This window comes from Lampris incognitus, chromosome 14 (genome assembly GCF_029633865.1).
Source record: "Lampris incognitus isolate fLamInc1 chromosome 14, fLamInc1.hap2, whole genome shotgun sequence".
In the NCBI taxonomy this organism is placed as follows: Eukaryota; Metazoa; Chordata; class Actinopteri; order Lampriformes; family Lampridae; genus Lampris; species Lampris incognitus.
In genome coordinates, this window is record NC_079224.1 from 8,383,445 (window position 1) to 8,411,113 (window position 27,669).

A 27,669-nucleotide genomic window follows, 5' to 3' on the forward strand; every position below is an offset into this window, starting at 1 on the left:
TTTCCAAAAAAAGAATAACAGGGGAACTATACAAAAAAATTGTGATCATCATCTGTGATCTGTGAAACCATAAAGTTCATTTTCGGACCTTGGTGCCATCTCATGAGACTTACCAGAACCACTGGAGTGAACCTAAATCCAGATCGTGTCAAGCTCTTACGTGTTGATTATATTGGGGCAGGTACAAATGTTGTTTTTTCAGAAGTATGAGACAACTTTTCCGCTCTTTAATGTCAAACAGAACTCTGTTATGTCTGGGAGGAGTATGTGGAATAAAGATGAGATCTTATTTTCAGCTTTCTGTGCCTCTGGTGTACTTTTGCACAGCATTTCCCAGTGCGACAGCGTGTGAAACGTGAAGGACATACACGTCAAGACATTGCGGACAGCGTTATTGAAATGCTAATCGAAATGAACTCCAGCAGTATGTTAAGCATTTGTGTTACACATTTTTTTCAGCCAAAGACACTGGGTTATGCTCGTATTTGTTGTCACGACATTTAGAGGGGTTTTACACTACCGGGTTCATCTGTATGAGCGAGCAAGAGAACGTCTGATATTAGTGATTGGTTTCTTAAAAAACTGGTTTCAACAGCTCAAACAATGTATGTAACGGTGGCCGTTATGACTGCCCGTTGCATTGATACAGATATCCTGGGTGGCACGGTGGAGCAGTGGTTAACCTCACGGCAAGAAGGTCCTGGGTCGAACCCCGGGATTGTCCAACCTTGGGGGTCATCCCAGGTCGCCCTCTGTGTGGAGTTGGCGTGTTCTCCCCGTGTCTGCGGTGGGTTTTCTCCGGGCGCTCCGGTTTCCCCCACCATCAGAAAGACGTGCATGTTAGGGTTAATACCGTCTGTGCCCCTGACCGAGGCCTGGCAGGACGACCTGGAGTTGGTACCCGGGTGCTGCGCGGCGGCTGCCCACCGCTCCTAGCTACACAGCTAGCATGGGTTAAATGCAGAGCGTAATTTCCCAACAGGGATCAATAAAGGATATCAAAAAAAATCTAAATCCTGCTTGATCTACTTAAAAAAATTAAGGCAACTTTTTGCATCAGATCATTATGTAGATCAAGCAAGACTAGTCTGTGTGTAAACTACTTAATTTGTTGTATGTGAAAAAAATACATTTTCAAGTTATCTTAAGTCTACCAAATTTCAACTTTTAATTGAAACCTACTTAATTTTTTTTAAATTTCCATATTACTTGAAGCGGGATTTACTTCTTTTTTTTCCCCCCGAATATGCTGGTCTCATTTTAAAGTTACATTTACTCACATTTTCTAGTTAGCAGCTGAGTATTTCTTATACCGAAAATATCAGTTCAGATAGTTGATTATTTACTTTGGCAAACATTTTGTCAGGGGAATGGAAGTAATGGGGGAATGGGGTTTGCACATTTCGGCCTTAGGGTGGCGCTAGTGGAAAGCTCATGTGGTCATCGAATTTGACAAGGGTTCATCCTCAAGGCAGCAGGAATGCACTTTCCAAATTTCATGGCAATCTACCCAATAGATTGTGACTTAAAATACAATTTTTGACATCTTGGCCGTAGGATGGCGCTAGAGCATTGGGGATGTGACACCAAAGTTAAGAGGGTTCATTGTCTTAGGAAGCACGAGTACATTCAGCAAATTACGTGGCAATCCACCCATGACATAGATACTATGTTGTGTGCAAGTCAAATGTTTATCCTGAGGGTGGCATTAGAGGAGAGGTCATAGGGTCACCACAATCGAGGAATCTTCCTTTCGCGAGCATGAATGCACCCCCCAAATATTATGGCAGTCCAGTTATTACGTTTTGTGATATCTTGTGTATAAAGCTGACAAATTGGCCATGAGATAATCAAAATTGACAGGTTTCAAAGTATAGAAATGATGAATGTGCTCACCAGAATTCACGGTGTCTGCCCCACACAGTTTGAGGTGTTGCGTACAAGACAAAATTGTGCCTCATGCTGATGCTTGGTCTACTACTACTAGTTTTGGCTGCTCCCATTAGGGGTCGCCACAGCGGATCATCCTAGATTTTTGGTGACCAGATAAAGTCACCAAAATTGACAGAGTTTATTGTCTAGATATCATGAATGTGCTCACAAAATTTCATGACGATCCACTCATTACATATCAAGATACACTATATGGACAAAAGTATTGGGACACCTGGCCATTACACCTACAGCAGCTTTTATGACATCCCATTCTAAATCCATAAGCATTAATATGGAGTTGCCCCCCCCCCCTTGCAGCTATAACAGCCTCCACTCTTCCGGGAAGGCGTTCCACAAGATTTTGGGGGGGGGGGGTGTGGGAATTTTTGCCCATTCATCCAGAAGAGCATTTGTGAGGTCAGGCACTGATGTTGGACGAGAAGACCTGGCTCGTAATCTCCATTCAAGTCCATCCCAAAGGTGTTCGATGGAGTTGAGGTCAGGGCTCTGTGCGGGCCAGTCAAGTTCTTACACACCAAACTCACCCAAACATGTCTTAATGGACCTTGCTTTGTGCACCGGGGCACAGTCATGCTGCAACAGAAAAGGGCCCTCCCCAAACTGTTCCCACAAAGATGGAAGCACAGAATTGTCCAAAATTTCTTAGTATGCTGAGGCATTAAGATTTCCCTTCACTGGAACTAAGGGGCCTAGCCCAACCCCTGAAAAACAACCCCATACCATTATTCCTCCTCCACCAAACTTTACAGTTGGCACAATGCAGTCAGGCAGGTAACGTCCCTTTCCCTTCAGAGACTGGTTTAAACCGGTCCTCTAAGGGGAGAGATACTAACAGACATGTTTTCAACATCTATATAGATATGTATGTACATGTCCTCTTTGGAGAGACCGTTACGCAACGCATGCTGTGTGACACTCTATCCCTGGCTGTGCTTTTTTGATAAAGACCAACGAAAGACATCCAAGAGTTGTCAAAAGTCTTCATTTATTCAACAGGGTGTTTGTGAGGCATTTATCATGTGCTCTGTTGTCGGATGACGAGGCTTTTTGTATTTTTTAGAGTTGTGTTGCAAAGCTGCCTCCATTTGGTATGACGGAATGCACAGTAAAATGAATGTGTGCCACTCGCTCTTATGTAAGAGAACGTTTGACTCTAGAGAGCAGGGTGCCCTCTAGTGGTTCGTTTGTCAAAATAAAAGATTCCAGGCCAGAACACACGTTTTGAAAGCCAGAAATCCTAGCACCTGGCAGAGCAATGGTTGTTTTGTTGGTATGGATGGACAGTCCCCTGATACATAATGGCAACTTTTTTGCTAAGCTATAGTCAAAATTGTTCTGATAGCAGCTTTAGTTGTTAAAGTGCCGCCCTGTAGCTAACGGATGTCGTTTTGTTGCCCGAGTAGTTTGGTTGCGGCTGCTTGTGAGATACCTTTAGGGCAGAAGAAGAATCCTTATAATGCAAAGAAGGTTCCAGCACTTTGTGTTTAGACCCTTAATAAGAAGTCGTAGTTAAAAAAAAAACTTTAGCCTTTATTCATCCTGCTACATGTTTTATGCTTTTTTCCGTATTATTATTGTTACTATTGTTATACTACTACAACAGTAGTACTACTACTACAGAAGTATTACTACTACTACTACTACTACAGATATGATTATTATTATTATTATACATTAGAAGTAAAAGTATTAGTAGTTGTATAATTGTATTGTTGTAAATATACTGAATGTTGTGATCATGGGCTGTGAAAATGCGTTTCTTTTACTTCTCATCCAATAGGGCTGAAAGTATTCTTAAAATAATCGGATACCTGAAACTGTCTTCACTTTAACCTGGACATCATTTAAAAAGCTTTAAACGAAAACAAAACCCAACAAACAAACAACGGAAAAAACAGATGGACGCTTGGATACATAAATACACAGAATTTCAACATACATGAATTGACGCTGCACCATTAAACAGTATATTCCTGAATTCTTGAATAATACAAATAACTTGCACAGTTTCGAGAATATCCACTGCAAAAATATGTCCAGAGATGTAAACCAGTTGGAACAACTGTAATTGTGACGAGCTGTAAACAGTATAAAGTGAGGGAAATTTCAAGGCCAAGCCACTTTGGTATGTCCTGGTACCAGCTCCAGATTGATCTGGAGATTATCTATCTCAGAGGTCTGTTTTCTGCGCACAGGGATGTTCCGCAGAAACGTTTTGCGACAGGCTCTCTTTGGGTTTAGTGCATTTGTTCGGGGCTCTGGAGGTGGAACGCCCAGGTTCTCCGGTGTTTCGCCGCCTACGACGGGACTGGCGATGTGGCACACTCGAGGGTATTGTCTAAAGCATTCAAAAGTGTCACTGCACCTCTCGCAGCCTCTGCCGACCTTTGCCCCCACCGCATGAGTTCGGACGGAGGCGTTGGCGGAACAGACTTGGTCAGTCTGCCTGCAGATGGTGCAAACCCCGGGTCTGATCATGGGCTTGAAGTGGTGGAATTTCTCTGGACCAAGGGAGCAGAGGCAGACCCTCAGACAGGCACGCCGCAGCTTGCCCAGATCCCTGCACATCACCTTGCGCAAATTGGGCCTCAGCATCAGGTTGATGATGGGGTTGTAGATGGTGGAGGACTTGGCAAACATGGCCGGCATTGCGAAAGCCAGAGGAGGGATGTTTTCAACGTGTCCGAACGTGGCCCACATAGATACCACAGCGTAGGGACTCCACGCCGCTAAGAAGCCAATGCAGACAGCGACACTTAGCTGGACAGAAGAAACCAGAAAAGTAGAGATAGATTAACTGATATACATTGGAAAAAGGCACGGGACTGATTACTGGGTCACATTTTTGGTGCATTCTTCCAAGCGCTGAGTTAAAAAAAAAGAAAAAAGAAGAAGAAGCAATGACTGGGTCCTGAAGGTAGTGAAAAATTTAGATTTAGATTTTTCACAGCACGACCAAGACGGTCATTATGAACGTTTTGGATTTTCAAAGTTTAACAACTTTGTGGGGAAAAAACAAAAAAGATACAGACCTGCCGCCCCCTGAATTCTCTTAAAATTGCATATATTTGCCCTTTAAATTAGTTTTAGATTGATTTCACAAAAAAGTTACGATAAGATCTAGCTAAAACGACCATGAGCCGTCAAAACGACCGCTTGTAATTTGCGCGTGACCGTGCGCGTCATGCGGGGCCGCCGCTCCCGTAACGCGCATCACGCACTGTGCGTAGGGCACCAACTGCCGGAGAGGGCGCCAGAATTATTTATTTATTTATAAGTTTCATAATGATTCATTTTTTTTAAAAAAAAATAAGACAACGCAGAGACTGTTCAAGGGGTGTTCGGGACGACAGACGGAAGAATAGGGTCACATAGGTAACACAAAAGATATGCATATTTCCTTGAAATAATAACATGAATTATGGTGCCCCCCCTCCTCCTCCTTCCTATGGTCTGTGCGATGGTGCCTAACAAACTCAAGGGGTGTACTGCACCACAAGGCGACATCACTAACAGCTCGGCTAAAGGGTCAGACCCGTTAGCTAGGGGCTAACGGGTCTTATTAGTAGTTTACAGTCGTCACCCTCTCCCGGAAGCGCGCCCTCGCGCTTTGTTCTTCCCGCGCTCCGAAGAGACTTCTGAGGATCCGCACACTTCCGGATCCCACCGCTGCCTCCAATGTAACCGGTTATTTTCTTGCCCGGTGCGGGATTCGATACGGGGCGTACTGCACCACAAGGCGACGTCACTAACCGCTCGGCTAAAGGGTCAGACCCGTTAGCTAGGGGCTAACGTGTCTTATTAGTAGTTTACAGTAGGAAACATCTTGAGGCAACCCGTTGCTAGAGTTAGCAAGCTAAAGATTTTATAACGTTAGCTGCAAGCTAACATCTCATCATCTTTAACGTCACTGTTGTATCTTCCTTAGAGTATTGACCAACTTATATACTGCTGTTAGGTTACAACATAAATCAGTCGGGAGACGGATTCGCAATTTGCCGCCATGACAGCCGGTGGTTTTATTATACAACAACTGTCACATGACACTCCAAGGCACCCGTAATGTCAATACCCTGGTCCGCCTATAGGTGGCAGCAACGGACCAGGTATAATCACAATATCACCAGCGTTGTTTAGGAGGCAGATATTTAAGGGGAGCTGGCAGTTACGTCACTAGGTGCAGATTTTCGGCAGTAGGTGAGGGTTTATTGTGAAATACACGGATACGTTCCTCTCCGGAATAATTAGCCTACTCATCACGTGTCAGTACCCCTTGCGTCAAAAGCAGTCATTAGCCTGCCAGATCCGTCCGTCTTTAGCAAAGCATTTACCCAAGTTCAGCATATTTCTCTCAAAACACGGCGTTTGCAGGACCCACGATGGTCGTGTTTGAGAGAGTCAGGTCGTCGCCTCTTAACGCACAGGGATGACTTGTGGACATCGGAGGCTGCTCGTGATCAGGTCTGACACGACAGATGGACCAGCGTTCAGAGACTGCTAATTGGCTGTGTGCTTTGTCAGGGATGCTCACATTTCTTCATGACAGCCACCTTCAGGAGGTCTGTCCAGATCTCTGGATGGCTCTGCATATTGCATTAACCCCCCCAGTTACAGCCGCCTCAGCTGAGCCAAGTTATTCAAAACTTGAGCTCATTAAAACATACCTGCGCTCATCAATGGGACAGGAACGTCTAAGCGGTCTTGCTGCCATCAGCATCAATGCAGAACTCGCTCAGGAGCTGTCATGCGATGCCTTAATTAACGGTTGTGCAGCCAGGAAATGCAGACGTGTGCGTCTGTAGCGCCTCCTGCGGCTGCTGGAAATGCCTGTTGTGCAGTGCAGTATATAGGCCCCGCTGTCTGTTGCAGTGTTTTGTGAAGCTTTGTAACTTGTGTTTTGTGTGACTAATTGTATAGTTCTGTTTTCTTATTTGTATATATATTAATCTAATTTTATCAACAGTAGCAACATTGATGATTAAAATATAATTATTTGGTTTATGTTAACGAAGAAGGTTGCACTTGTGTGTGTTGTTGTTGTTGTTGTTGTTGTTTCAACTGTCCTATAGTGCAGTATATACTGACTTTACAAAGTTTGTGAAGCGCTTCCTGCAACTGCTGGAAATGCCTGTTCTGTAGTGCAATATATACTGACTTTTGCAGTGTTTATGAAGTTGTGTAACTTTTCTTCTGCTTTGTGTGAGTACTTGAATAATTCTGTTTTTCTTATTTGTATTTATTTAGTTTTAACCACAGTTGCAACCTTGATAATTACATATATTTCTTTGTTTGTATTTATTGAATAAGATTGCGCTTTCAAATATTTCTGTGCCATATTTTCTTACCGATACAAATATTTATACAAATATGGGGGGGGGGTTCCCTGGGGGATTTGTGGGGTTGGGGGTGTGGCTGGTAGTTTGTGCACCACCACACGGCGGGGAGGGGGGGGGGCAGCACAAAGCAATTACGCCTAGGGCGCCCAAATAATGGCTAGCAGCGGCCCTGGCGTCATGTGACTATTTGTGACGCGTGTTGGTGGCGTCATCTCCTTCGTGAAGTTCGTTGCTCTGTCCTAGAAACACACTAGCGCCCTCCAGTGGAGAGAAACAGGCTAAACTGGATTTGTGCTTATGTCCAACATGTCTGGTTACAGACGCACCATGACTACCACCGAGGCGCTGCAGTGTTTACGGGCGTTGGACAGCGGCCATTTTAAATTGTTTGAAAAATAGTAGTAAAGTTGTTTAAAATTTTAATTTTGGTGTCAGTCGTTCCCTAACAGACGTACTAACATATGCAATGCATTAATACCTCAACTGGGTATTTATCTTGACAGAATATAGAGTTTAAAAACCGGCGGTCATTTTGACCGCCCGTGGTCGTTTTCGGTAGTAGTAACCTCTTAAGGATTTATCAGAAAACCTCTTAGTCTGTGGCGGTTAGATACATACAGAAAGAGAATTGGTGAAGGACTGGTGCAGAGGTGTTGTTACAGACAGGGACACATTATGATGAGCATTAGCTGTGGGATCCAGCTTCTCATCCATCATAATGTATTTTCCCCCAACCGCAGCCGATTTTTGCTAATGAGAAGTTCCATCACTGGAGGATCTATTGGGGGCCCGATGCCAGTTTCACCGAGAAACGAAGGACAGGGGAACTCTGGGGAGCAGTTTAGTCTCCAGGGAGGCACTTCGATATTCAGAACACCCCCATCATTTGGCCGGCCGTTCGTTATATTAAACCCTGCATGGCTCTGCTGTCAGCCGGGCTCTCTCAAACGAGTGTGTTCTGCACCCTGGGGCCACCTCTCTCACACGTTTGTAACGGAGACGGGTCACAGACAGACCGGATGTGTGCCAGTCATGGGATTCGCAATAGTCGCCGCTTTTGCAGCGATAACGGTTGCTGCAGAAGCGCGGTTTTGTCAGTGCACCCTACACATGCCTGAATGAGCGTGAACGGTTTAATCAAATACCACTGGGGAGTGATTAATGATGGGGGGGGGGCGAGGGTTTCAGAAGAGAGAGAGAGAGAGAGAGAGAGAGAGAGAGAGAGAGAGAGAGAGAGAGAGAGAGAGAGGGAGAGAGAGCAGGAGCATTAAGAACAACTGAAGAGGTGACAAACCTCTCTGTATATTTTCTCTGGTGTTGAATAAAAATAAGCTTGAGGGGAAATATTTCACCGCAGTCTGTAAGTGACCAACAGCAACTGTGCAGACAGTATGGAGGCCCTCTCTGGTATGTCTCTTTCCATGGCATGGGAATCCAATTATGACTGCGGGGGGGGGGGGGGAACCTAGTATTTGACATACCTATATATATATATATATATATATATATGAGAGGAGGGTAAAAGGAATAATTGATTTCCTCTCACCTTAACAATAACTGTCTGGATGTTGGTCATGTGCCTCTTCCTAGCTGTGTGCTGCTCCATGGTTTTGCGGGAGGAACGCACCATGACCGCGATGCCTGTGTACGACGCCGCGATAGCGCAGCACGGGAGGATGTAGCAGAAGACGAACAGCGCCACGGTGTAGGAGCGCGCCTCGCTGCGCTGATTGGACAGACTCCAGTCGATGCAGCAGGCGGTGCCATAAGGCTCCGGTCCGTACTCGCCCCAGTGGGCCAGCGGGGCGCAGGCGAACAGCAGAGCGTAGGCCCAAGTACAGGCGATCAGCAAACACCCATGAGCAGTGTTAAACCGGTTCCCTGGGGGGGGGGGGTAAGATTAGGGATTAGAGTAGTAGGGATACAACTACAGTATTAAAGCTGACAGATATTCCAGGATTCGGTCCACACTCGTCAAACCGGAGCGATGCGGACAATTTAGTACGGCCGAGTCACCTGACCCACATGTCTTTGGACTGTGGGAGGGGACAACCCCCAAGTCTAAACTACCCCGGGGCTCGAACCCAGAACCTTCTGGCTGTGAGGCGACCGTGCTAACCACTGGCGCCACCGTGCTGCCAGGGCATCAGATGGTATTGATAAATTAAAAAGAACAGCTACAATAGCAGAAGAAGTGGTTCATTTGGTTTAATAGAATCGATAACGAGAAAAAGACAATCTTATGTGTGTCTACCATTCTGCCCACTTTCTGTACCTCTCATTCTGTGCAAAACACCACTTTCTACTAGGTCAATAGAAAGCCTATGTGCACCATATTAGCCAACATAAGTAAACACTTATTGCACGCAGGGTACTTAACTTACTAAGTCATCAGCAAAAGACTAATGGGAAGTGGTTCCCTCAGGGATTGTCCCTTTCCCTTCCATCAGTAAATCAACGTTCAGCCACTTCAGGATTTGACGTTTAATCCCGTCATGTCAGCAGGGCAGAGCAGGCTCCTTGAGGACTTACCATAGAGCGGATAGCACACTTTCAGAAAGCACACCATGCTCAGCATGGTTAATGTAGTCAGACTGCAGAGGCCGAACAACATGCCACAGAAAGCATACGTGTAGCACACCGTTTCCCCATACAGCCACCTGTGGGGGGGGGGAGGGGGGAGAGTGGTTGTTGCAGAAAGAAGAGGGGAGGCGGGATCATTGAGACAGAGGGCGAGATAAAGGAGGGAGACAGAAGAGAAAGAGGACAAAACTCCATACTAATTAGCTGTACTCTTGCTAACCAACTGTAATTAAAAATGGCAATCTGGTGTAGGGGACTCTGACTCTCACGTGTCACCTATGACCCATTTCACATTAAAACAGCCACACACAGGGCGTCCGGGTAGCGTGGTGGTCTATTCTGTTGCCTACCAACACGGGGGATCGGCGGTTCGAATCCCCGCGTTACCTCCGGCTTAGTCGGGCATCCCTACAAACACAATGGGCAGTGTCTGCAGGTGGGAAGCCGGATGTGGGTACGTGTCCTAGTTGCTGCACTAGTAGCGCCTCCTCTGGTCAGTCGGGATGCCTGTTCGGGGGGGGCTGGGGGGAATAGCCTACATGCTACCCAGATAGCAAAATTGCTGTGGCCCAGATCCGTCCCACACCCGACACTTTCATGCGGCCCACATACCGCGTGGAATGATGGCACTTGAGCGGTCCGCTCCTGTTTGCCAGATCCGGGCCAGAACCGAGCCATAGCAATGCTGCATGTGCCACATCTTTGCCAAAAAAGGCCCACATGTGATTTGACATGTTTAGGCCATATTTGCTGTTATACATGTGGGCCACTTCAGGCTCACATCCATTTTGTGAGGGCCAGACGAAGACCATCAGTGCCGCATCAGTGCCTGAAGTGGCCCACATCCGGTACATCCGCCCGGTGAAACTCCTCCCCGTCAGGTGAAAAGAAGCGGCTGGTGACTCCACGTGTACGGGAGGAGGCACGTGGTAGTCTGCAGCCCTCCCCGGATCGGCAGAGGTGGAGCAGAGACCGGACGGCTCGGAAGAGCGGTGTAATTGGCCAAGTACATTTGAGAGAGGAAAAAAAAGGGTGGGGGGGGGGGGGACATCCACACACAGAGAAGGCCAGGTGATGGAGGCAGTACCTGTGAGAGAAGCTGGAAGTTATCGCCATGGGGTAGAGGGACAGCGTCAGGCACACGTCGCTGACGGCCAGGTTGACGATGAAGAGCTCGGCGGGCTTCAGCGGCTGCTTTTTCTTGTGGGAGACGTACAGCAACGTGCCGTTGCCGAAGACGGAGCAGACTCCTAGAGGAAGACAGGACCCCCACCCCTGACTGTGAGAGCTACAAGCGCACACACCTACACACACTGAGGCAGTAATGTTGAAAGACAGGTGCTGGGTGCGGGGGGAGGGGGGGGGGAGTAGTCGTTAATTGTTGCTACACAATGAGCTACTGTTCAGCAGAGGTGTAAAAACCCGGTCCAGAAAGTAGAAACCCTAACCGGGTCTTCACTCCATCCATGTATTGAACGGCTGATTTGGGAAACTAGTCAGTGCAATCTGACGGTTTAGCACATGGGTGGAGTAAAGACACGGTTAGGGTTTGTACTTTCTGGACCGGGTTTTTACACCGCTGTGCCAATCTAAATACTCTTCCTGCTGCTTGTGGTACTGTTTAGCTTTTGTTTTCTTGTTTTATGGGGGGGGGGTTTCCCCCCTTTTTCTCCCCAACTGTATCCGGCCAATTACCCGTCCCGGTCGCTGCTCTGCCGATCCGGGGAGGGCTGCAGACTACCACGTGCCTCCTCCCATACATGTGGAGTCGCCAGCCGCTTCTTTTCACCGGACAGTGAGGAGTTTCACCGGGGGGGACGTAGCGTGTGGGAGGATCACCCCCCCCCCCAGTTCCCCCTCCCCCGAACAAGTGCCCCGACCGACCAGGCAGGGCCAACTGTCCGTCTCTCTGAAACCAAAGAACTTAAAGAACGGACTCGTGTCCTTGGGCAGAACGTTCCCGCTGGTTGCCTTCTTCCTGGTATTGCGCAATATCCCCAGCACAGAGGCCGCCGGAAGTGCTCCAAATCAGCAACTGCGCTTTATGACCCAAAACAGTTGATGTTGTACAATAAACCTAACAGGAACCCTGACCGACCAGAGGAGGCGCTAGTGCAGCGACCAGGACACAGACCCACATCCGGCTTCCCACCCGCAGACACGGCCTATTGTGTTTGTAGGGACGCCCGACCAAGCCGGAGGTAACACGAGGATTCGAACCGGCGAGCCCCATGTCGGTAGGCAGCTAATTAGGCGTGGGAACGTGACAACTGAAGTGTGGCCACGTATACAGAATCTGGGCAGCACGGTGGTGCAGCGGTTAACGTTGTCGCCTCGCAGCAAGAGGGTCGTGGGTTCGAACCCCGGGGAGTTTGCATGTTCTCCCCGTGTCTGCGGTGGGGTTTCTCCGGGTGCTGCGGTTTCCCCCGCCCTCAAAAAAGACACGCGTGTCGTGACTGAGGCAGTGGCAGGATGAGCTGGAGTTGGTCCGCGGGCGCCGCGCTGTGGCGGCCCACTGCCCCTAGCTGCACAAATGCGGAGCATCGTTTCCCCCGGGGATTAATAAAGTACACCAAAGTCAAGAGTGAATAAATCTGTTGTTTACTGACGACACCGGGTGAGCTCCGCAGCGCTGTTATCCCACACGAAGCACGGATACGTTTGAGTTAATGTCATTTTATTTTAATCTTGGGATGAATTATAATGACATCCTGCAGTCTCTTCCGGTTAACATGGCGTCATCATCAGGAAAAGACGCTTAACTGGTCACGCCATCTACACTTCCGAGAGGCGCGAGCATGCCGTGTACACTTAAAAACGGATTGCACGTCTGCATCACCAAGCGCGTGGGCTCCGATATGGACTCCATGGTGCAGTATCCCAGTTCCACACAAGCACGTAAATAAAACTTCCATAAAAAAATCAAATCAAATTGTTTTCAGCAAACGTCACCGCATTCTTGTTCAACGTGTCCACAAAGTGCCCCTGTGATGGTTTTCATCTTGTTTTGCTGCAGCATTTTTTAATAGTTGGTGGCTAAAACGTCATCTAATATATTTATCTATTTATCCTGACGTGCAATCGATTTTGAAGTGTAGATGGCGTGGCCGCAGTCAAATTAACTGTATTTGACCAATGGTGACAACACGTGCTTAACTGTGTAACCTGTTATTTTCTTGCCCGGTGCGGGATTCGATACGAGGTGTACTGCACCACAAGGCGACATTACTAACCGCTCGGCTACAGGGTCAGACCCGTTAGCTAGGGGCTAACGTGTCTTATTAGTAGTTTACAGTCGTCACCCTCCCCGGAAGCGCGCCCTCGCGCTTTGTTCTTCCCGCGCTCCGAAGAGACTTCTGAGGATCTGCACACTTCCGGATCCCACCGCTGCCACCAATGTAACCGGTTATTTTCTTGCCCGGTGCGGGATTCGAGACAGGGTGTACTGCACCACAAGGCGACACCACTAACCGCTCGGCTAAAGGGTCAGACCCGTTAGCTAGAGGCTAACGTGTCTTATCATTAGTTTACAGCTGTAACAGATTGGGGGGCTATCATTATAATTCATCCCATGATTAAATAAAATGAAATCAAATGTATCCATGCTTCATGCATGGTAGTCGTCTCACAGAGCTCGCCCGGTGTTGTCAGTAAACAACAGATTCCGTATACGCCGCCACAATTTAGTTATCACGTTCCCACCCCTTATTAACTCGTGGGCACAAGTTAATTATCTCATTGCCACGCCTTATTAAGTCGTGGGCCCAACTTCTCGATCTTTTGGTCACGCGTTATTAACACGTGGCCACACATTACTAACTCGTGGCCAAGCGATAATATTTTCCCCTCCAGTGTCACTAGGGGGCGCTCTGTAGCATTCACCCTGCGTGTCTCGACTTCACACATCTAAAGAACGAAACTGTTGGTCAACAGGAAGCAGAAATCCTGTTCATGTCAGACACAGGCGAAAAAATAATGGAGTCCTGAGATGACGACATTTGGGGGGGGGGGTCTGCAGAGACGAGGCTCCTCTTGGCAACGTCCTTCCTCTTAACTGGATCATTGACAGGTGAAGACAAATCTACATTAGTGTTTCAGTACTGACCACCAAATACTGTACACTCCACAATATATACTTGTCTGCAGACACACGTCTAGTTTAATAGTTTAAAGCTTCTTTACGCCTCTATGCTGACGCCAGACCATTTACCGCCAGTACGTTCCAGTGTTGTGCCGTAATACGCACCCCTGCCATGAAATGCACCCCTTCATTTAGCCTGAAATGCCGCATGAAACACTTTCAACTTGCTCAACAACAAAAAATCTAAAAAAAAAGTTGAAACTGTATCACGTGGCGTTTCACGCGGCTATATAAGGGGCGCATTTCATGGCAGGGGTGCATATTAGGCCACAACACTGAACACTAATGGCGGTCAAGCATTGGCATCAGCATAGAGGCGTAAACAAGCGTTAAACTGCACGTATCTTGGTAACAGACGTTTGCAGTAATGCTTTGTACTACTTTCAACTTGCTCAACAAAAAAATCAAAAAAAAGTTAAAAGTGTTTCACGTTGCGTTTCACGCCTGAATAGGTTTCACGACAGGGGTGCATATTATGGCATAACACTGGATTGAATAAATCTACACTACATCCATCCATCCATAATCCCAACCGTTTACCCTGCTCTCAGGGTCGCGGGGATGCTGGAGCCTATCCCAGCAGCCACTGGGCGGCAGGCGGGGAGACAAAAAAAATCTGCACGACATTTAAATTAAAATTACACTAAATAAAAATTAGCACGACAGACCAGCCTTAATACACAGCGACACAATATGAAGGGAGACCGAGTAGTCATTCCATTTTTCCTTTGCACCGTCGGGCCCTAAAGCCCCTACAGACTTCGGTCTGTTTAAAAGCCAGCTGTAGTACACAGTATGAATTTGTATTAGTAGAAGTATGACAAAGACATTTTTAGAAGAGTCCTGGGGCCATTTTCTTTGACAGTGAACCCCATGCAGTATCATGGTCCTTGTATAAGATGCATCTGAATCGATTTCTACAGGTGTACACCACACCTGTTCATCTAGGCCCTGCACTGTTCTGCTTAATGTCAGGCATGACCCAGCTCAGTTCAGACCCAGGCATGACCCAGCTCAGTTCAGACCCAGAGATGACCCAGCTCAGTTCAGACCCAGGAATGACCCAGCTCAGTTCAGACCCAGGGATGACCCAGCTCAGTTCAGACCCAGGCATGACCCAACTGAGTTCAGACCCAGGGATGAACCAACTGAGTTCAGACCCAGGCATGACCCAGCTCAGTTCAGACCCAGGCATGACCCAGCTCAGTTCAGACCCAGGCATGACCCAGCTCAGTTCAGACCCAGGCATGACCCAACTCAGTTCAGACCCAGGCTGACCCAACTCAGCTCAGACCCAGGCATGACCCAACTCAGTTCAGACCCAGGAATGACCCAACTCAGTTCAGACCCAGGCATGACCCAACTCAGTTCAGACCCAGGAATGACCCAACTCAGTTCAGACCCAGGCATGACCCAACTCAGTTCAGACCCAGGCATGACCCAACTCAGTTCAGACCCAGGAATGACCCAACTCAGTTCAGACCCAGGAATGACCCAGCTCAGTTCAGACAAAAACATGTCCAAGCTGCGGAGAGCCGCTGCGTGAGGTGAGGGGCCCCGGTGAATAACGAGCCGCTCACCCTCTTTTTGAGAGAAATCAGCACCCAGTCTGGGGAGAAGGACACATTACTTCCAGCAGGCACATGTGAGAAAAGGATATAAATGCGTTTTTATATCTCTTCCTGTTTCTTGGAACATGCAGGTACCAGACCCCCCACCCCCCCCACCCCCACACATCATCATCATCATCATCATCACATGCACACACAGCATTCAAGTTATTTGTCAGTGTGTGATTGGCAGTGTGCACTGGGTACAGCACAGTGTTTCTGCTTTGCCTCCTTCAGACACTACGTAGTATCAGCCTACATTACATGTGGGGAGGTGTGTCTGGCTGGAACACCTGGCGTTGGATCGGCTGGGAGAGCCTGGTCTGCTGCGTCCGGTGGTCCCAGGGACCACGGCCCTGCTGGAGCTGCACCTGAGGAGGAAACACTGAGGGCGGTCTGACAGGACGCGGAAGCGGGGCAGGCTAAGCTAACTGCTAGCCCATGCAGACCGGCAGTTCCGACAGTCATCCTGGCTGGCGTTCCTTCTCCCGGACAGTGGACTTTTTGGACTGTGTTGCACTGAGTGGACTGTGTTGTTAACGGGGTTTTTGTTGTTTTTGCTTTGTTCTGTTTCTTTATTTTTTGGGGAAATGTGGGGTGTGTGGTTTTGTCTTTTGTGTGGCACTGTTGTGGGCTGGGGGAAACGGAATGTTGTTTCTTTTGTGCACGCAAAAATTCTCCCTAATTCCTGATTAAATATGGGGATTCTGTAATATTCTTCAAGTTGAAGAGTGAAATGAGACTTGTTCTGACTTCTGGGTTTTACAGTATGAGCCCAGACACCTTTGCATCTCGTGACTCTGAATGACAGGGTTGTTATATAACTAGACTACAAATATCATCTATTCCAGACTCACCTGGACTGCAAATACCAATCCGAGATACACAAAAGCACAACAACAGCGCAACTTGCTCTGGAAAGTCTTGCAAACGCAGCCATACGAGCCCTCTTATAAGACTCGTCCAGAGTTGTGTCCTTGCCTGTCCAGTGCTGGGTGGGAGTGGCCCTGGCGTGTCTAGTGCTGGGTGGGAGTGGCCCTAGCGTGTCTAGTGCTGGGTGGGAGTGGCCCTAGCGTGTCCAGCACTGGGTGGGAGTGGCCCTCGCGTGTCCAGTGCTGGGTGGGAGTGGCCCTCACGTGTCCAGCGCTGGGTGGGAGTGGCCCTCGCGTGTCTAGTGCTGGGTGGGAGTGGCCCTCGCATGTCCAGCGCTGGGTGGGAGTGGCCCTCGCGTGTCTAGTGCTGGGTGGGAGTGGCCCTGGCGTGTCTAGTGCCGGGTGGGAGTGGCCCTCGCATGTCCAGCGCTGGGTGGGAGTGGCCCTCACGTGTCCAGTGCTGGGTGGGAGTGGCCTCTCAGTACAAAACCAAATCCAAAGTGGACAATGTGAGCAGGACAGGTGGAAGGAGAGCAGGCGCACTGATGAGGAGCGTGTCCCAATACTACAGGGCAGTACGCCACAGAGCTTGCACTGAGCACACTGGTCGATCCCTCTCTCCCGCTTTCCCAGAGTACACCCTTATTTCCTCTGGGCGCAGGTTGAAGAAAGAAGAAAGCCACTTTGTTTTTGTCATTGTACAGCAGGGGTCCCCAATTACTTTTCATAGCGGGCCACTTTTAGGGCCACTTTTAAAACCACGGGCCACTCAACCTCCAGCAGCATGTTGTTCTTTAGTTTGTTTTGGGGTCGATACGTTGCAGGTATTATAATTTAAACAGAGATTTTTCATCTATTTTTCGATATATTACTAGTCTTACTTTTACTGAGAAATTATTTTATTTTTTATTTTTTTGGTAGGGAAATAAAAAAAATTCTTCCTTCTGGCATTTCTCCAAAAATTCTCGCGGACCATAAATCAACCCGTCACGGGCCGGACGTGGCCCGCGGGCCGCCTATTGGGGACCCCTGTTGTACAGGTTACAACAAAATGTGTTCTCTGCATGTAACCCGTCATATTGTATAGGAGCAGTGGGCAGCTGCAGCACCCGGGGACCAACTCCAGTTCTTCTTTCCACTGCCTTGCTCAGGGGCACAGGCAGGAGTATTAACCCTAACATGCATGTCTTTTTCATGGTGGGAGGAAAACGGAGCATCCGGAGGAAACCCCCGCAGACACGGGGAGAACATGCACAGAGAGGACCTGGGACGGCCTCAGGCTCGAACCCAGGACCTTCTTGCTGTGAAGCGACAGTGCTAACCACTGGGCCACCCTGATGGTGTTTCCTAATGCCCAACATCAAGACAAAAAGCCATCAACTCCTTCGGGCCTAAGGATCTTACAGCTTCTAAACAAGAGCAGAAACTGGTCCGGTATGATGACAGCAATGGAGTGAATAGTGAATTCTTGGGGGTTTGACTTTAACGGGTTGTTTATTGTGTGCAAATTCTCTCTGGGCAAATTAAGACTTTTTATTCATTTATGCATCAATTAATTAATTAATTCGGGCAGAATCTGCTCTTAGAAGCTCCTTGTCAGACGCCGCACATGACGGACGAGCATGTACACCGGTGGCAGCCTCTGCGAGTCTGTATCTGCTGTAGACCATCACGTGCAGGTGTGTACGTCTACAGTGAGCAGCGAGGGGCGTTTGTGCCGCTGGGTGTATTCGTTTTGTGTACTGAGGGAGGCCGAGTGCGTGCTGCCAACCCACAAACCAATATGTCAAGACACGTGCCCGGCTTCACAGCGTGCAGTTCTGCAACACGCTGGTAACCGACCGCACCGCAACTGGAGCAGAACTGCTGCAGAAAAATCACTGGCGAAAATCATTGGTTTTCATTTTGGCCATGCGGTTCTCCGCTCCTCTCCTCGTGCCACTGCACCTTTACCCGGCTGGCTTGAATGAGATGTGAAGATTGCTTTGATTTAGCACTTACCAAATACAGAGTAGATTATTGCCACTGCTACGTCCACTGCTACGGGTACATTTGAATGGAAGGCCGTGTCATCAGCACCCGGCACCATCTGAAACACAAGCAACGCATTTCTGTTGTTCAGCATTCAAAGTTGAAACTGCTTTTTTAAAACCAGCAAGTAGTCCTGCACGTGCAGAAACGCTGCCCTCATATTTGATGATGTCCTGTATAAAGTCATACATGAAAGTCTGAATAGATGTGATTAGGACATTCATGCGGAATTTGGAGACTGTCCTCCACCAAAAAAAAAACAAAAAAAAAAACGACCCCATAGATCGTTTGTACGAGCAGCTTATTACGACGTATAGTCACGTTTTAAAGTTAAGCGCCCTCTAGCGGTCGTGCTGCCAATAGCAATCTTATTTACTATACTAGACGGCGAAACAACACAAAAACGCACTGACTACATATTCTATTGTTCTCACAGTGTTTTAATCACTATTTACTGACGACTTACCTTTACTAGCCTATATGAGGCGTTGTCAACAAGTAGATAAAACCCCGCCGCCGGTAGGGGCGCTAATTTAGGAAAGGCTAGTGTGGGTCGTATTAGAGGGTATACGACCTAGGTGGTCGTATGGGTTGGAGGACTTGTTGGGAATGCTGCATCATCGCACTAAATGAAGACCACGAGGGAAAGGTTAATTACAAGTCCACGAGCTGAGGGACCGATGTGTTCTGCTGAGATATGAGAATATTAATTATTAGCGTTTGCTAAACTGAACACATGGACAGGTAACTTGACATGTTCCGAAGCAGAGAAATCAAAAGACAGCTGAGATGAGCCGGTAACCTGCTCCAAGTGTTTCCCTGTCTTCTGCAAAATGCCTGCTGGGATAGACTCCAGCCCACCATGACCCTGAACTGGATTAATCCATCCATCCATCCATCCATCCATCCATCCATCCATCCATCCATCCATCCATCCATCCATCCATCCATCCGTCTAGTATAGATAATGGATGGATGGATGGAAGATTGAAAGAATATACAAAAACTAACATTTTAACATGGTGCGGTATCCAGGCGTGTGTCAGAGATCAATCATGTGACTCCTGAATTTGGTACTGAAACAACCAAACCTTGGTCAATATTCTCAGCTCTAGGTCACCAATATAATGTGCCGCCAAGCCGAGGCAAGACTATCATATTAACTCGTCCTCAACCTTTTACTGGGACCAAATGATGACCACCCTCTCTTAGAAAGCCCCCCCCCCCCCTCTGTAACAGCTCAATTCGGGACACAGACTGATGAGAAGCAACAAACAACCATAATGCCCACCATGTTTGACAGAAGAACATCCATCATCCAAACAGCCTATCCTGCTCTCAGGGTCGCGAGGATGCTGGAGTCTATCCCAGCAGTCACTGGGAGGCAGGCGGGGAGACACCCTGGACAGGTCGCCAGACCATATCCCCCCCCCCCCCCAGGGACAATTAAGTACGGCCGATTCACCTGACCTACATGTCTTTGGACTGAGGGAGGAAACCCACGCAGACACGGGGGAGAACATGCAAACTCCACACAGAGGACGACCCGGGACGACCCCCAAGGTTGGACTACCCCGGGGCTCGAACCCAGAACCTTCTTGCTGTGAGGCGACCGCGCTAACCACTGCGCCACCAATACCGATGCAAGCTGTTTCCTGATCAGCTTTACAAACCACATAATACAGACATTTAACACAGCCTGTTTCCTTTAAGACCACTCAGTAGTGCAAGAAGCACGGATGCGGACTGACAGGACCGCCATCGGTGCTGTGCCCTCGCAGGGCACCGATGGAAACTCTCAAATCCGCCGTGGCGACCCCTGGGAATAAGGGGAAAAAGCCGGGAGAAGAAGAAGAAGAAGCACAAGGAGCCACGGTTCGCCAGGCCAATAGTTTGGTGGTATGTCAGGGGGGCTCTGCCACGCTGGGTGGTCAAAAACAGGACGACGAGTGAAGGTTTCGTCCTCTAGCCCGTGTTCTGGAAGTGTTTATCGTCCGAGAGACACGAAAACAGAACGTGCCGTTTGGAGCTTTCGCAGAACACGTTTTGTTTTTCCTCTTACAAAGCCTGATAAATATTTATCAACCCAAACCCTGCAGCTTATTATCACAAACAGCGCGTCGTTATGTAATTACGGAGAACGAAAACAATATCTCTAACGTTTGATATCATTATAGTTACCCAAACAAACAATGGTGCTGGAGATTGGGGACCTTTAATTTCCAAACATCCCCCGTTTTGACGGGGTCTGAGCCACGTGTACAAGAGAATTTTGCAAACACGACTGTAAGTTTTGAACGGGGAAAAAAATGTCCCGCATAGCATCCGGATGTGGGCCACTTCAGGCAGTGATGCGGCACTGGCGGCCTTCTTCTGGCCCCGGCAAAATGGATGTGAGCCTGAAGTGGCCCACATGTATAATAGCAAATATGGCCCAAATATGCCAAATCACATGTGGGCCTTTTTTTTGGCAAAGATGCGGTGCTCTGGGCACCATGCGATCTGGATGTGACCCTGCAGTGGCCCGTGTGGTAATTGGTGAATATGGCCCAAATATCACCAAACTAATATGGACCACCTTTGGCAAATACGTGGCAAATACGTGGTTCTGGCCCAGATCTGGCAAACAGGAGCGGACCGCCCACGTGCCGTCATCCCACGCGGTATGTGGGCCGGATGAAAGTGTCCGGTGTGGGACGGGTCCGGACCACAGCAGTTTTGCTCTCTGGGACCGATGGAAAGAGACCAAAACAAGACCCACGTCGGTGCGCTTAGGACAACCTCGGCACACCTACGAGGAGAAGACGCACGGAGTAGCTCTAACACGTTTAACACAAATATCACTTAACGTAAATCCAGCCCATTTCCACCATGCACGACATACCTACATTACAGATGACGTTATCATAAAATATCATCTAACAATTAAAAACGAGCCGGTGCGCAACAAGCGCATGGCTGCGCGCACGGCTGCGCGCTTCAGCTGCCAGTTCACTCATGCTGCAACTGGGTTGACTTTAACGAGAGAACACCGCGAGTTCCCTGCAGTGTTTCTCAAACCAGTCCTCAAGGACCCCCTATCCTGCAGATTTTCATCGTAACCCTGCATAAGTAGCCCTGCTTGTACTTACTCAACCAATCATCTCAATGCACTTAATTATGCAAGATGTGCAAACTCTTGACATTCATTGCTGATTGGTTGAATAACTATAAACAGGGACCTATTCAGGGTTGCAAAGAACATCTGCAGGATAGGGGGTCCTTGAGGACTGGGTTGAGAAACACTACAGGACCAGCATGACCCGCGAGTCGAAACAAAAAGAAATCCAAACACGACCTTACCTCGACGGAGGGGGGGGAGACCGTCCTGCCTGAGCCGCTGGAAGATTTCTACGGAGGTCCGAGGACGTTCCCCAAACATGAGCAGCGCGTCAACTTTGGTCAGCCCTTCCCCAATGACAAGTGTTTGGAGGCAGGCTCGAACCGGGAATGCTGCCGTTACCGCACCCACGGTGTCATCGCAGCAGTTGCCGAGAAAGTGAAACGGGCTGCGGGGCGTCACGGGTGCGCGTGTCCCACTTCGCGTTGAGTGGCAGTTGTTGTTTTTTTACGTCTGTACGTGTGGTTTGGTCCCGAGACTCTTCCACGTCCAGCGCGCCGGAGCCAGCCGACGCGTGACGCGCTTTCGTCCAACGGTGACGTCAGAACGCCAGATGCGACTGATTCTACGCGCCACACGCGTGCCTGCATGGAGCGCGTGCGCGCGCGCACGCACGCACACGCGTCGTCTGAGTGACTACCGTGAAAGGGTTTCCTAGCTTGTGATAGTTTAACCTATCTGTCTGCACAGGGTTCTCCCTGAGGGAAACATCTGGCAATGCTGTCCATTTCATCCTGCTGATCATGTTTCACTTCCTGGTTGCTTGGCGGGGTCTTGGCAATGGATGTCCCGATCCCTTTCGGTGTCTCGTCCTCTTCACTCTTGGACATAATGTAAATGGATGGGCAGGGTCTCGTCCATTGTGTTTGGAGTGTCTTCTGGAAGTCTGGGAAGTTCTCCAGTTTCAGGTCTCTGATCCGACACTGTTTCAGGTGCGTCTTCTCTTTCGGGTTCAGGGTCAGACGAGTTCTCTCTTTCAGGTTCAACTTCAAGTAGGCTCTCTCTTTCAACTGTCGCCTCTTTTCTTCAACCAGGACAGGCTTCAGTTCATTTTAACAGCTTGGCGCAATATGCCCATCTTCTCCATAACAGAAACAGTACCAAGGACGAAGCCTGTTAGGTGTCGCCCCCCCCTCCCCCAAACTTGGCTGCTCTTCTATTCTCTGGTAAGTAGGTCGGGGCAGTGTCTGCATGGACCAAGCCGCCTGATGCCGCTGCCGCTCCTGCTGAGAGTGGATGTAGTTGAGGAAATGAAAGGCAACGTCACCTGGCCTCCCCGCTCCACTGTACTTCAACAGGCACGGATGGCCACCTACTTGCATCTACATGACTGACTAGTCATTGCGGGCAAGGTCAAGCGGTGATTGCTAGCAGGATCAGGTCCATTCAATGAGGCGGTGAAGGCTACCTGGAGCTTATCACATAAAACCTATGCAGTGCTACAGCAACTCATCCCAGACAGCATCCGGATGTGGGCCACTTCAGCCAATGATGCAGCATTGATGTTCTTCTTCTGGCCTGACAACATGGATGTGAGCCTGAAGTGGCCCACATGTATAATAGCAAATATGGCCCAAATATGCCAAATCACATGTGGGCCTTTTTTGGCAAAGATGCGGTGCTCTCAGCAACATGTAATCTGGATGTGACCCTGAAGTGGCCCGTGTGGTGAATGGTGAATATGGCCCAAATATCACAAAACAAACATGGGCCACCTTTGGCAAATATGTGGCATATGCGGCATTGCTATGGCTTGGTTCTGGCAAACAGGAGCGGACCGCCCAAGTGCCATCACTCCACGCGGTATGTGGGCCGGATGAAAGTGTCCGGTGTGGGACGGGTCCGGGACACAGCAGTTTTGCCATCTGGGATTCATTCATTCAATCAGTCAATCACTCACTCGCATACCCACAACTAGCTCAAGAAGTCCCTGTCTCGGTGGGGGGACAAATAAAAAAAAATTGATCGCAGGGCCTTAAAAATCTGCTCGGTGAGGTTTGAGAGGTCTGAAAATGAAAACAATGAAATTACCCAAACCGTAGGAACACTGTGAGCGACCCTCAGATGGATTATAGCATTTTCCCTCCTTCTTGCTAGTGAAATATACCTGTAATAGTTCCAAAGCCCAAATTAAAACATACCGAATGAGGAATCACTGAGTGCAAGTTCACTAAATCTTTTCTTGCCGGAATTGGATAATGGTAGTGCTCTCTATCCATGAAACGTTGTGTTGTTGTTTTCAGAGTATCAGCCAATTGCACTGCGTTGATAAATGATTACGTGGTAAACTATTCATGTTGTATCGAATACAGTTCAAGGTGTTGAAACGTGCAAATATAGAACAAGAATGCCAACTAACAATTGCATGCAAGTACCTTGGTAAAACATTTGGGTAGTTGCTGGGCTTTTATTCATCCATCCATTATCCGAACCGCTTATCCTGCTCTCAGGGTCGCGGGGATGCTGGAGCCTATCCCAGCAGTCATTGGGCGGCAGGTTGGGAGACGCCCTGGACAGGCCCGCCAGGCCATCACAGAGCAAACACGCAGACAGACACATTCACACCTAGGGACAATTTAGTATCTCCGATTTACCTGACCTACATGTCTTTAGACTGTGGGAGGAAACCGGAGTACCCGGGGGAAACCCACGTGGACACGGGAAGAACATGCAAACTCCACAGAGAGGACGACCCGGGATGATCCCCAAGGTTGGACTACCCCGGGCTTCAAACCCAGGACCTTCTTGCTGTGAGGCGACTGAGCTAACTACTGTTTAAAACCCTGGATAAAAACACTTTCTATTTAACCAACACTGCTACTTAAGCCTTCTGCCTTTGCTCGCATTCGTCATTATGATTACCCCCTCTTATGGCCTTGGCATAGACATCAGCAAGCCTGTGTTACAGAGTGCCAAGAGGATGCATGTCATCCATCCATCCAACCAATCACTACATCAGCTGGTTCCTCTGATTAAACCAACTTCAGCCAAAGAGGGCAGAATAATCAGGGAAATAATTTAGTGTGACTGATTTGAAGCAAAACATTTTTTTTTAATTTTATTTACCCCTTCCCCCCTTTTGATTTAAATTCAACATCTCCTGTTCTGTTGTCTACCACTGCATGCTCTTAAGGTGGTTGGGGAGCTTGCAGACTAGCCACACGCACCCTCTGCTGCACTTGGAACTGCTGACCACTTCTTTTTTCACCTGGCAGCAGCAGGTTTCTCCGAGGGAATGCAACACATGCGGAGGCCCAGGTTATTTCCCCCAGATCCACCCACAGCTGTACAGACTCCCCGCCATCTCTAGGAGTCATTACTTGCTATGTTAAAGCAGGAAACTACCCCTGCTGGCTACCCACCCATGAGTATTGGGAACTGCACTCTACAAATACCTGACCGAGCCGGACGCCACACCAGGATTTGAACTCTGAACTACAGAGTCGGGGTGCGAATTTCCGGAATGCAGGGTGGCAGGGGAAGGCTCATTAATATTCATGAAAGAAGTGCTGCCTGATTGGACGGTGAAACGCGATTCCTTCATTGACCTGACAATGCTTGGCTAGTCAGCTACGTTAGCTAGCATAAGTTATAACCGATCTTTGCCCATTACATCAATGTACTATACATATTTATCCCCTAACCCTAACCCTAACCACTATCCGTTAACAAAAGTTAATGTATTAACGCTTGCGTACCTTACGCTCATCTCCTCAGGATGTCTTGACAGGAAAAATGCAAACGTCAGAGCGAGCAGCAACGTTTCACCGGCCAATCAGGCAGCGCTTCTTTCATGAATATTAATGAGCCTCCCCCTGCCACCCTGCATTTCGGAAATTGTCCTGCAACACCTCATGCTGTTGGAATTTCTTGGCATATGGTTGCTTTTGTTTACCTTTTCTTTACCTTGTTTACCTTACCAGAGGTGGCAGCTGCCACCCCTTGCCACCCCGTAGATCCGCCCCTGGTTGGCAGGGATGTCATTTCTTTAGCTCAATCTTGTCAATAGGCTGCTTTTTAATCTGTTGTTAAAAATGAATTCTTGCACACACAACACTTTGAGTGGGCTCACAGACCTTGAGACATGGAGGCATTCTGCGAGTGATGTCATTTCAAGTGCCTCAAACCGGATTGGCTGGAAAAGGTTAAATAGTACGTTGATGGGTGCAAATTAAAGGAACAGTTCGATTTTCTTTTAAAACTCTGCTGTTAGCAGGCTTGGAATACCACACAGGGAATTTGTATGCCAGTGTGTCCTTGACAGAGCTAATCTGCAAGTGGAGACCAGATTCTCCACCTGCAAAGGCGATGTTCCTTAATTATCAAGATAATAACTCCGTCCTTTGGATGATCCGTGGGATGACAAGTGCACAGGGTTTTTGTTGTACGTTTAAAGATGCCACCGGTCTCCTCCGTCAGCATGTTTGATAAGCTGAACAACCAGTCAGCATTGCTTCTCCAATGAGGGGGACAATAACCACAAGGGAACCAAAGAATCTTAGAAATGAAAAAATGACAACATGTGTCTGATAAGACATAGACATAGAAACAGACACTGACATGTGTGCGACAAAACATAATTAAATCGATCTTACCAACTGAGAGAAAAAAGGGGAGAAGGACTTAGAAGAAGGATGTAATCCCGAGAGTGTGTGGTGTAGATGCTAGCAGTGTGGATGTGTAAGTGAAGTGTCCTCCTGTGAGTGCACGGCGTTAGTCCCAATTAATTCTGGTGTCTGAGATCTGCAACGTATCGTAGTGCCTCCCAGCAGCAGGGAGGCTCGGCAGTCAACCAAGGGCCCCGCAGTTGTGCAGACACCCCATGACCAAGAGAACAGCTCGAACACTGAGCCAACAGGGGGGGGGGGGCAGGTGCCCACAGAGCAACAGTTTCATTCTTTTCCTATAAGACTTATAACATTCCACTTCCGGTGAGGGATCCATGTTTGCAGCAGCCTCAACCAGTACCGTCCATGCGGTGTCTTCGTCCACGTCTGTGTCTAGGTTTGTGTCTCCGTTCGATGGCTGGGAGAGCTGGCACTGGATTAGCTGGGAGAGCTTGGTCTGCCGTCTCCCGTGGGCCCAGGGACCATGGACCTGATTGGAGCTGCGCCTGAAGAGGTAACACATAGGGTTGACAGGACGCGGAAGCGGGGCAGGCTAAGCTAACTGCTAGCCCATGTAGACCGGCAGTTCTGTTAGCACCAGCGGCGGATTGGCGACGGCCTTGCCTAGCCATGACTGTGTTTTTGGTGTCGTCGTGTGGAGTGCGGGGAGGTGTGTCGAAGGTGTCTGGTTGAGAGAGCTGGCGTTGGATTGGCCGGGGGGGCCTGGTCTGCTGCATCCGGTGTGCCCAGGGACCACGGCCCTGCCTGAAGCTGCGCAAGAGGAGGAAGCACCCGGGACGGTCTGGAGGGACGTGGAGGCGGGGTGGGCTAGGCTAGCTGCTGGCCCATGCAGACCGGCAGTTCTGACAGTCATCCTGGTTGTTCGCTCACTTGGACAGTGAACATTTTTTCTTTTTTTCTTTTTATATGTTGGATATATGTTTTTTTTTGTAGTTTGGATATATGTGTTGTTGTAGTTTTGATGTGTTGCAGTGCTGTGGGCTTGAGGAAATTATGTTTGTTTCATGGTGAAGACACACATTTACTGCGTCACATTCTCTCTCGCACTGTCATACGTGAAAGAGAAACAGCCATGGGCTGATCTGCTGGAAGAGCCAGCATGAATGGACTGGGGACCGTTGATGTCTCACATGGTTCCCCACCCATACGATGCCGTGTTATGAATATAAAGGGTTCTCTTTAGGAGTCCCTCTCTGTGCACATCTCATTGTCGTCAGGGATTTGAGAAACTGGGTCCTCGGTGAGCTATTGGTCCACAGTTGAAATCTGTTAGAAATCACAAACACTTTATTTGGCATTTCATTTCATGCACTTGCACATATGAAATGAACGAAACATGGTTTCCCCCAGCC

At 48.5% G+C, this 27,669-nt stretch overlaps 1 protein-coding gene across 1 annotated transcript; it reads right to left on the reverse strand.

Annotated features, from left to right (window-relative positions):
- Nucleotides 1-4,062: 4,062 nt before the first annotated feature.
- Nucleotides 4,063-18,587, reverse strand: opn7a (opsin 7, group member a). Its single transcript, XM_056293756.1, has 5 exons — nt 18,500-18,587; nt 10,963-11,125; nt 9,825-9,952; nt 8,839-9,173; nt 4,063-4,716 (listed from the first exon to the last, which is right to left on the reverse strand). Exons 1-5 carry the CDS (start codon nt 18,585-18,587, stop codon nt 4,063-4,065), a joined length of 1,368 nt encoding a protein of 455 aa, XP_056149731.1.
- Between the last annotated feature and the right edge of the window lie 9,082 nt (nt 18,588-27,669).

Excerpts from the sequence above, each read along its gene's own strand:
- opn7a (XM_056293756.1), bottom strand. The coding sequence starts at position 18,587 with ATGGTGCCGGGTGCTGATGACACGGCCTTCCATTCAAATGTACCCGTA. Across the intron at positions 9,953-10,962 it reads ACTTCCAGCTTCTCTCACAG|GTGGCTGTATGGGGAAACGG; the intron begins GTACTGCCTCCA and ends CCCCCCCCACAG. Across the intron at positions 9,174-9,824 it reads AGTGTGCTATCCGCTCTATG|GGAACCGGTTTAACACTGCT; the intron begins GTAAGTCCTCAA and ends CCCCCCCCCCAG.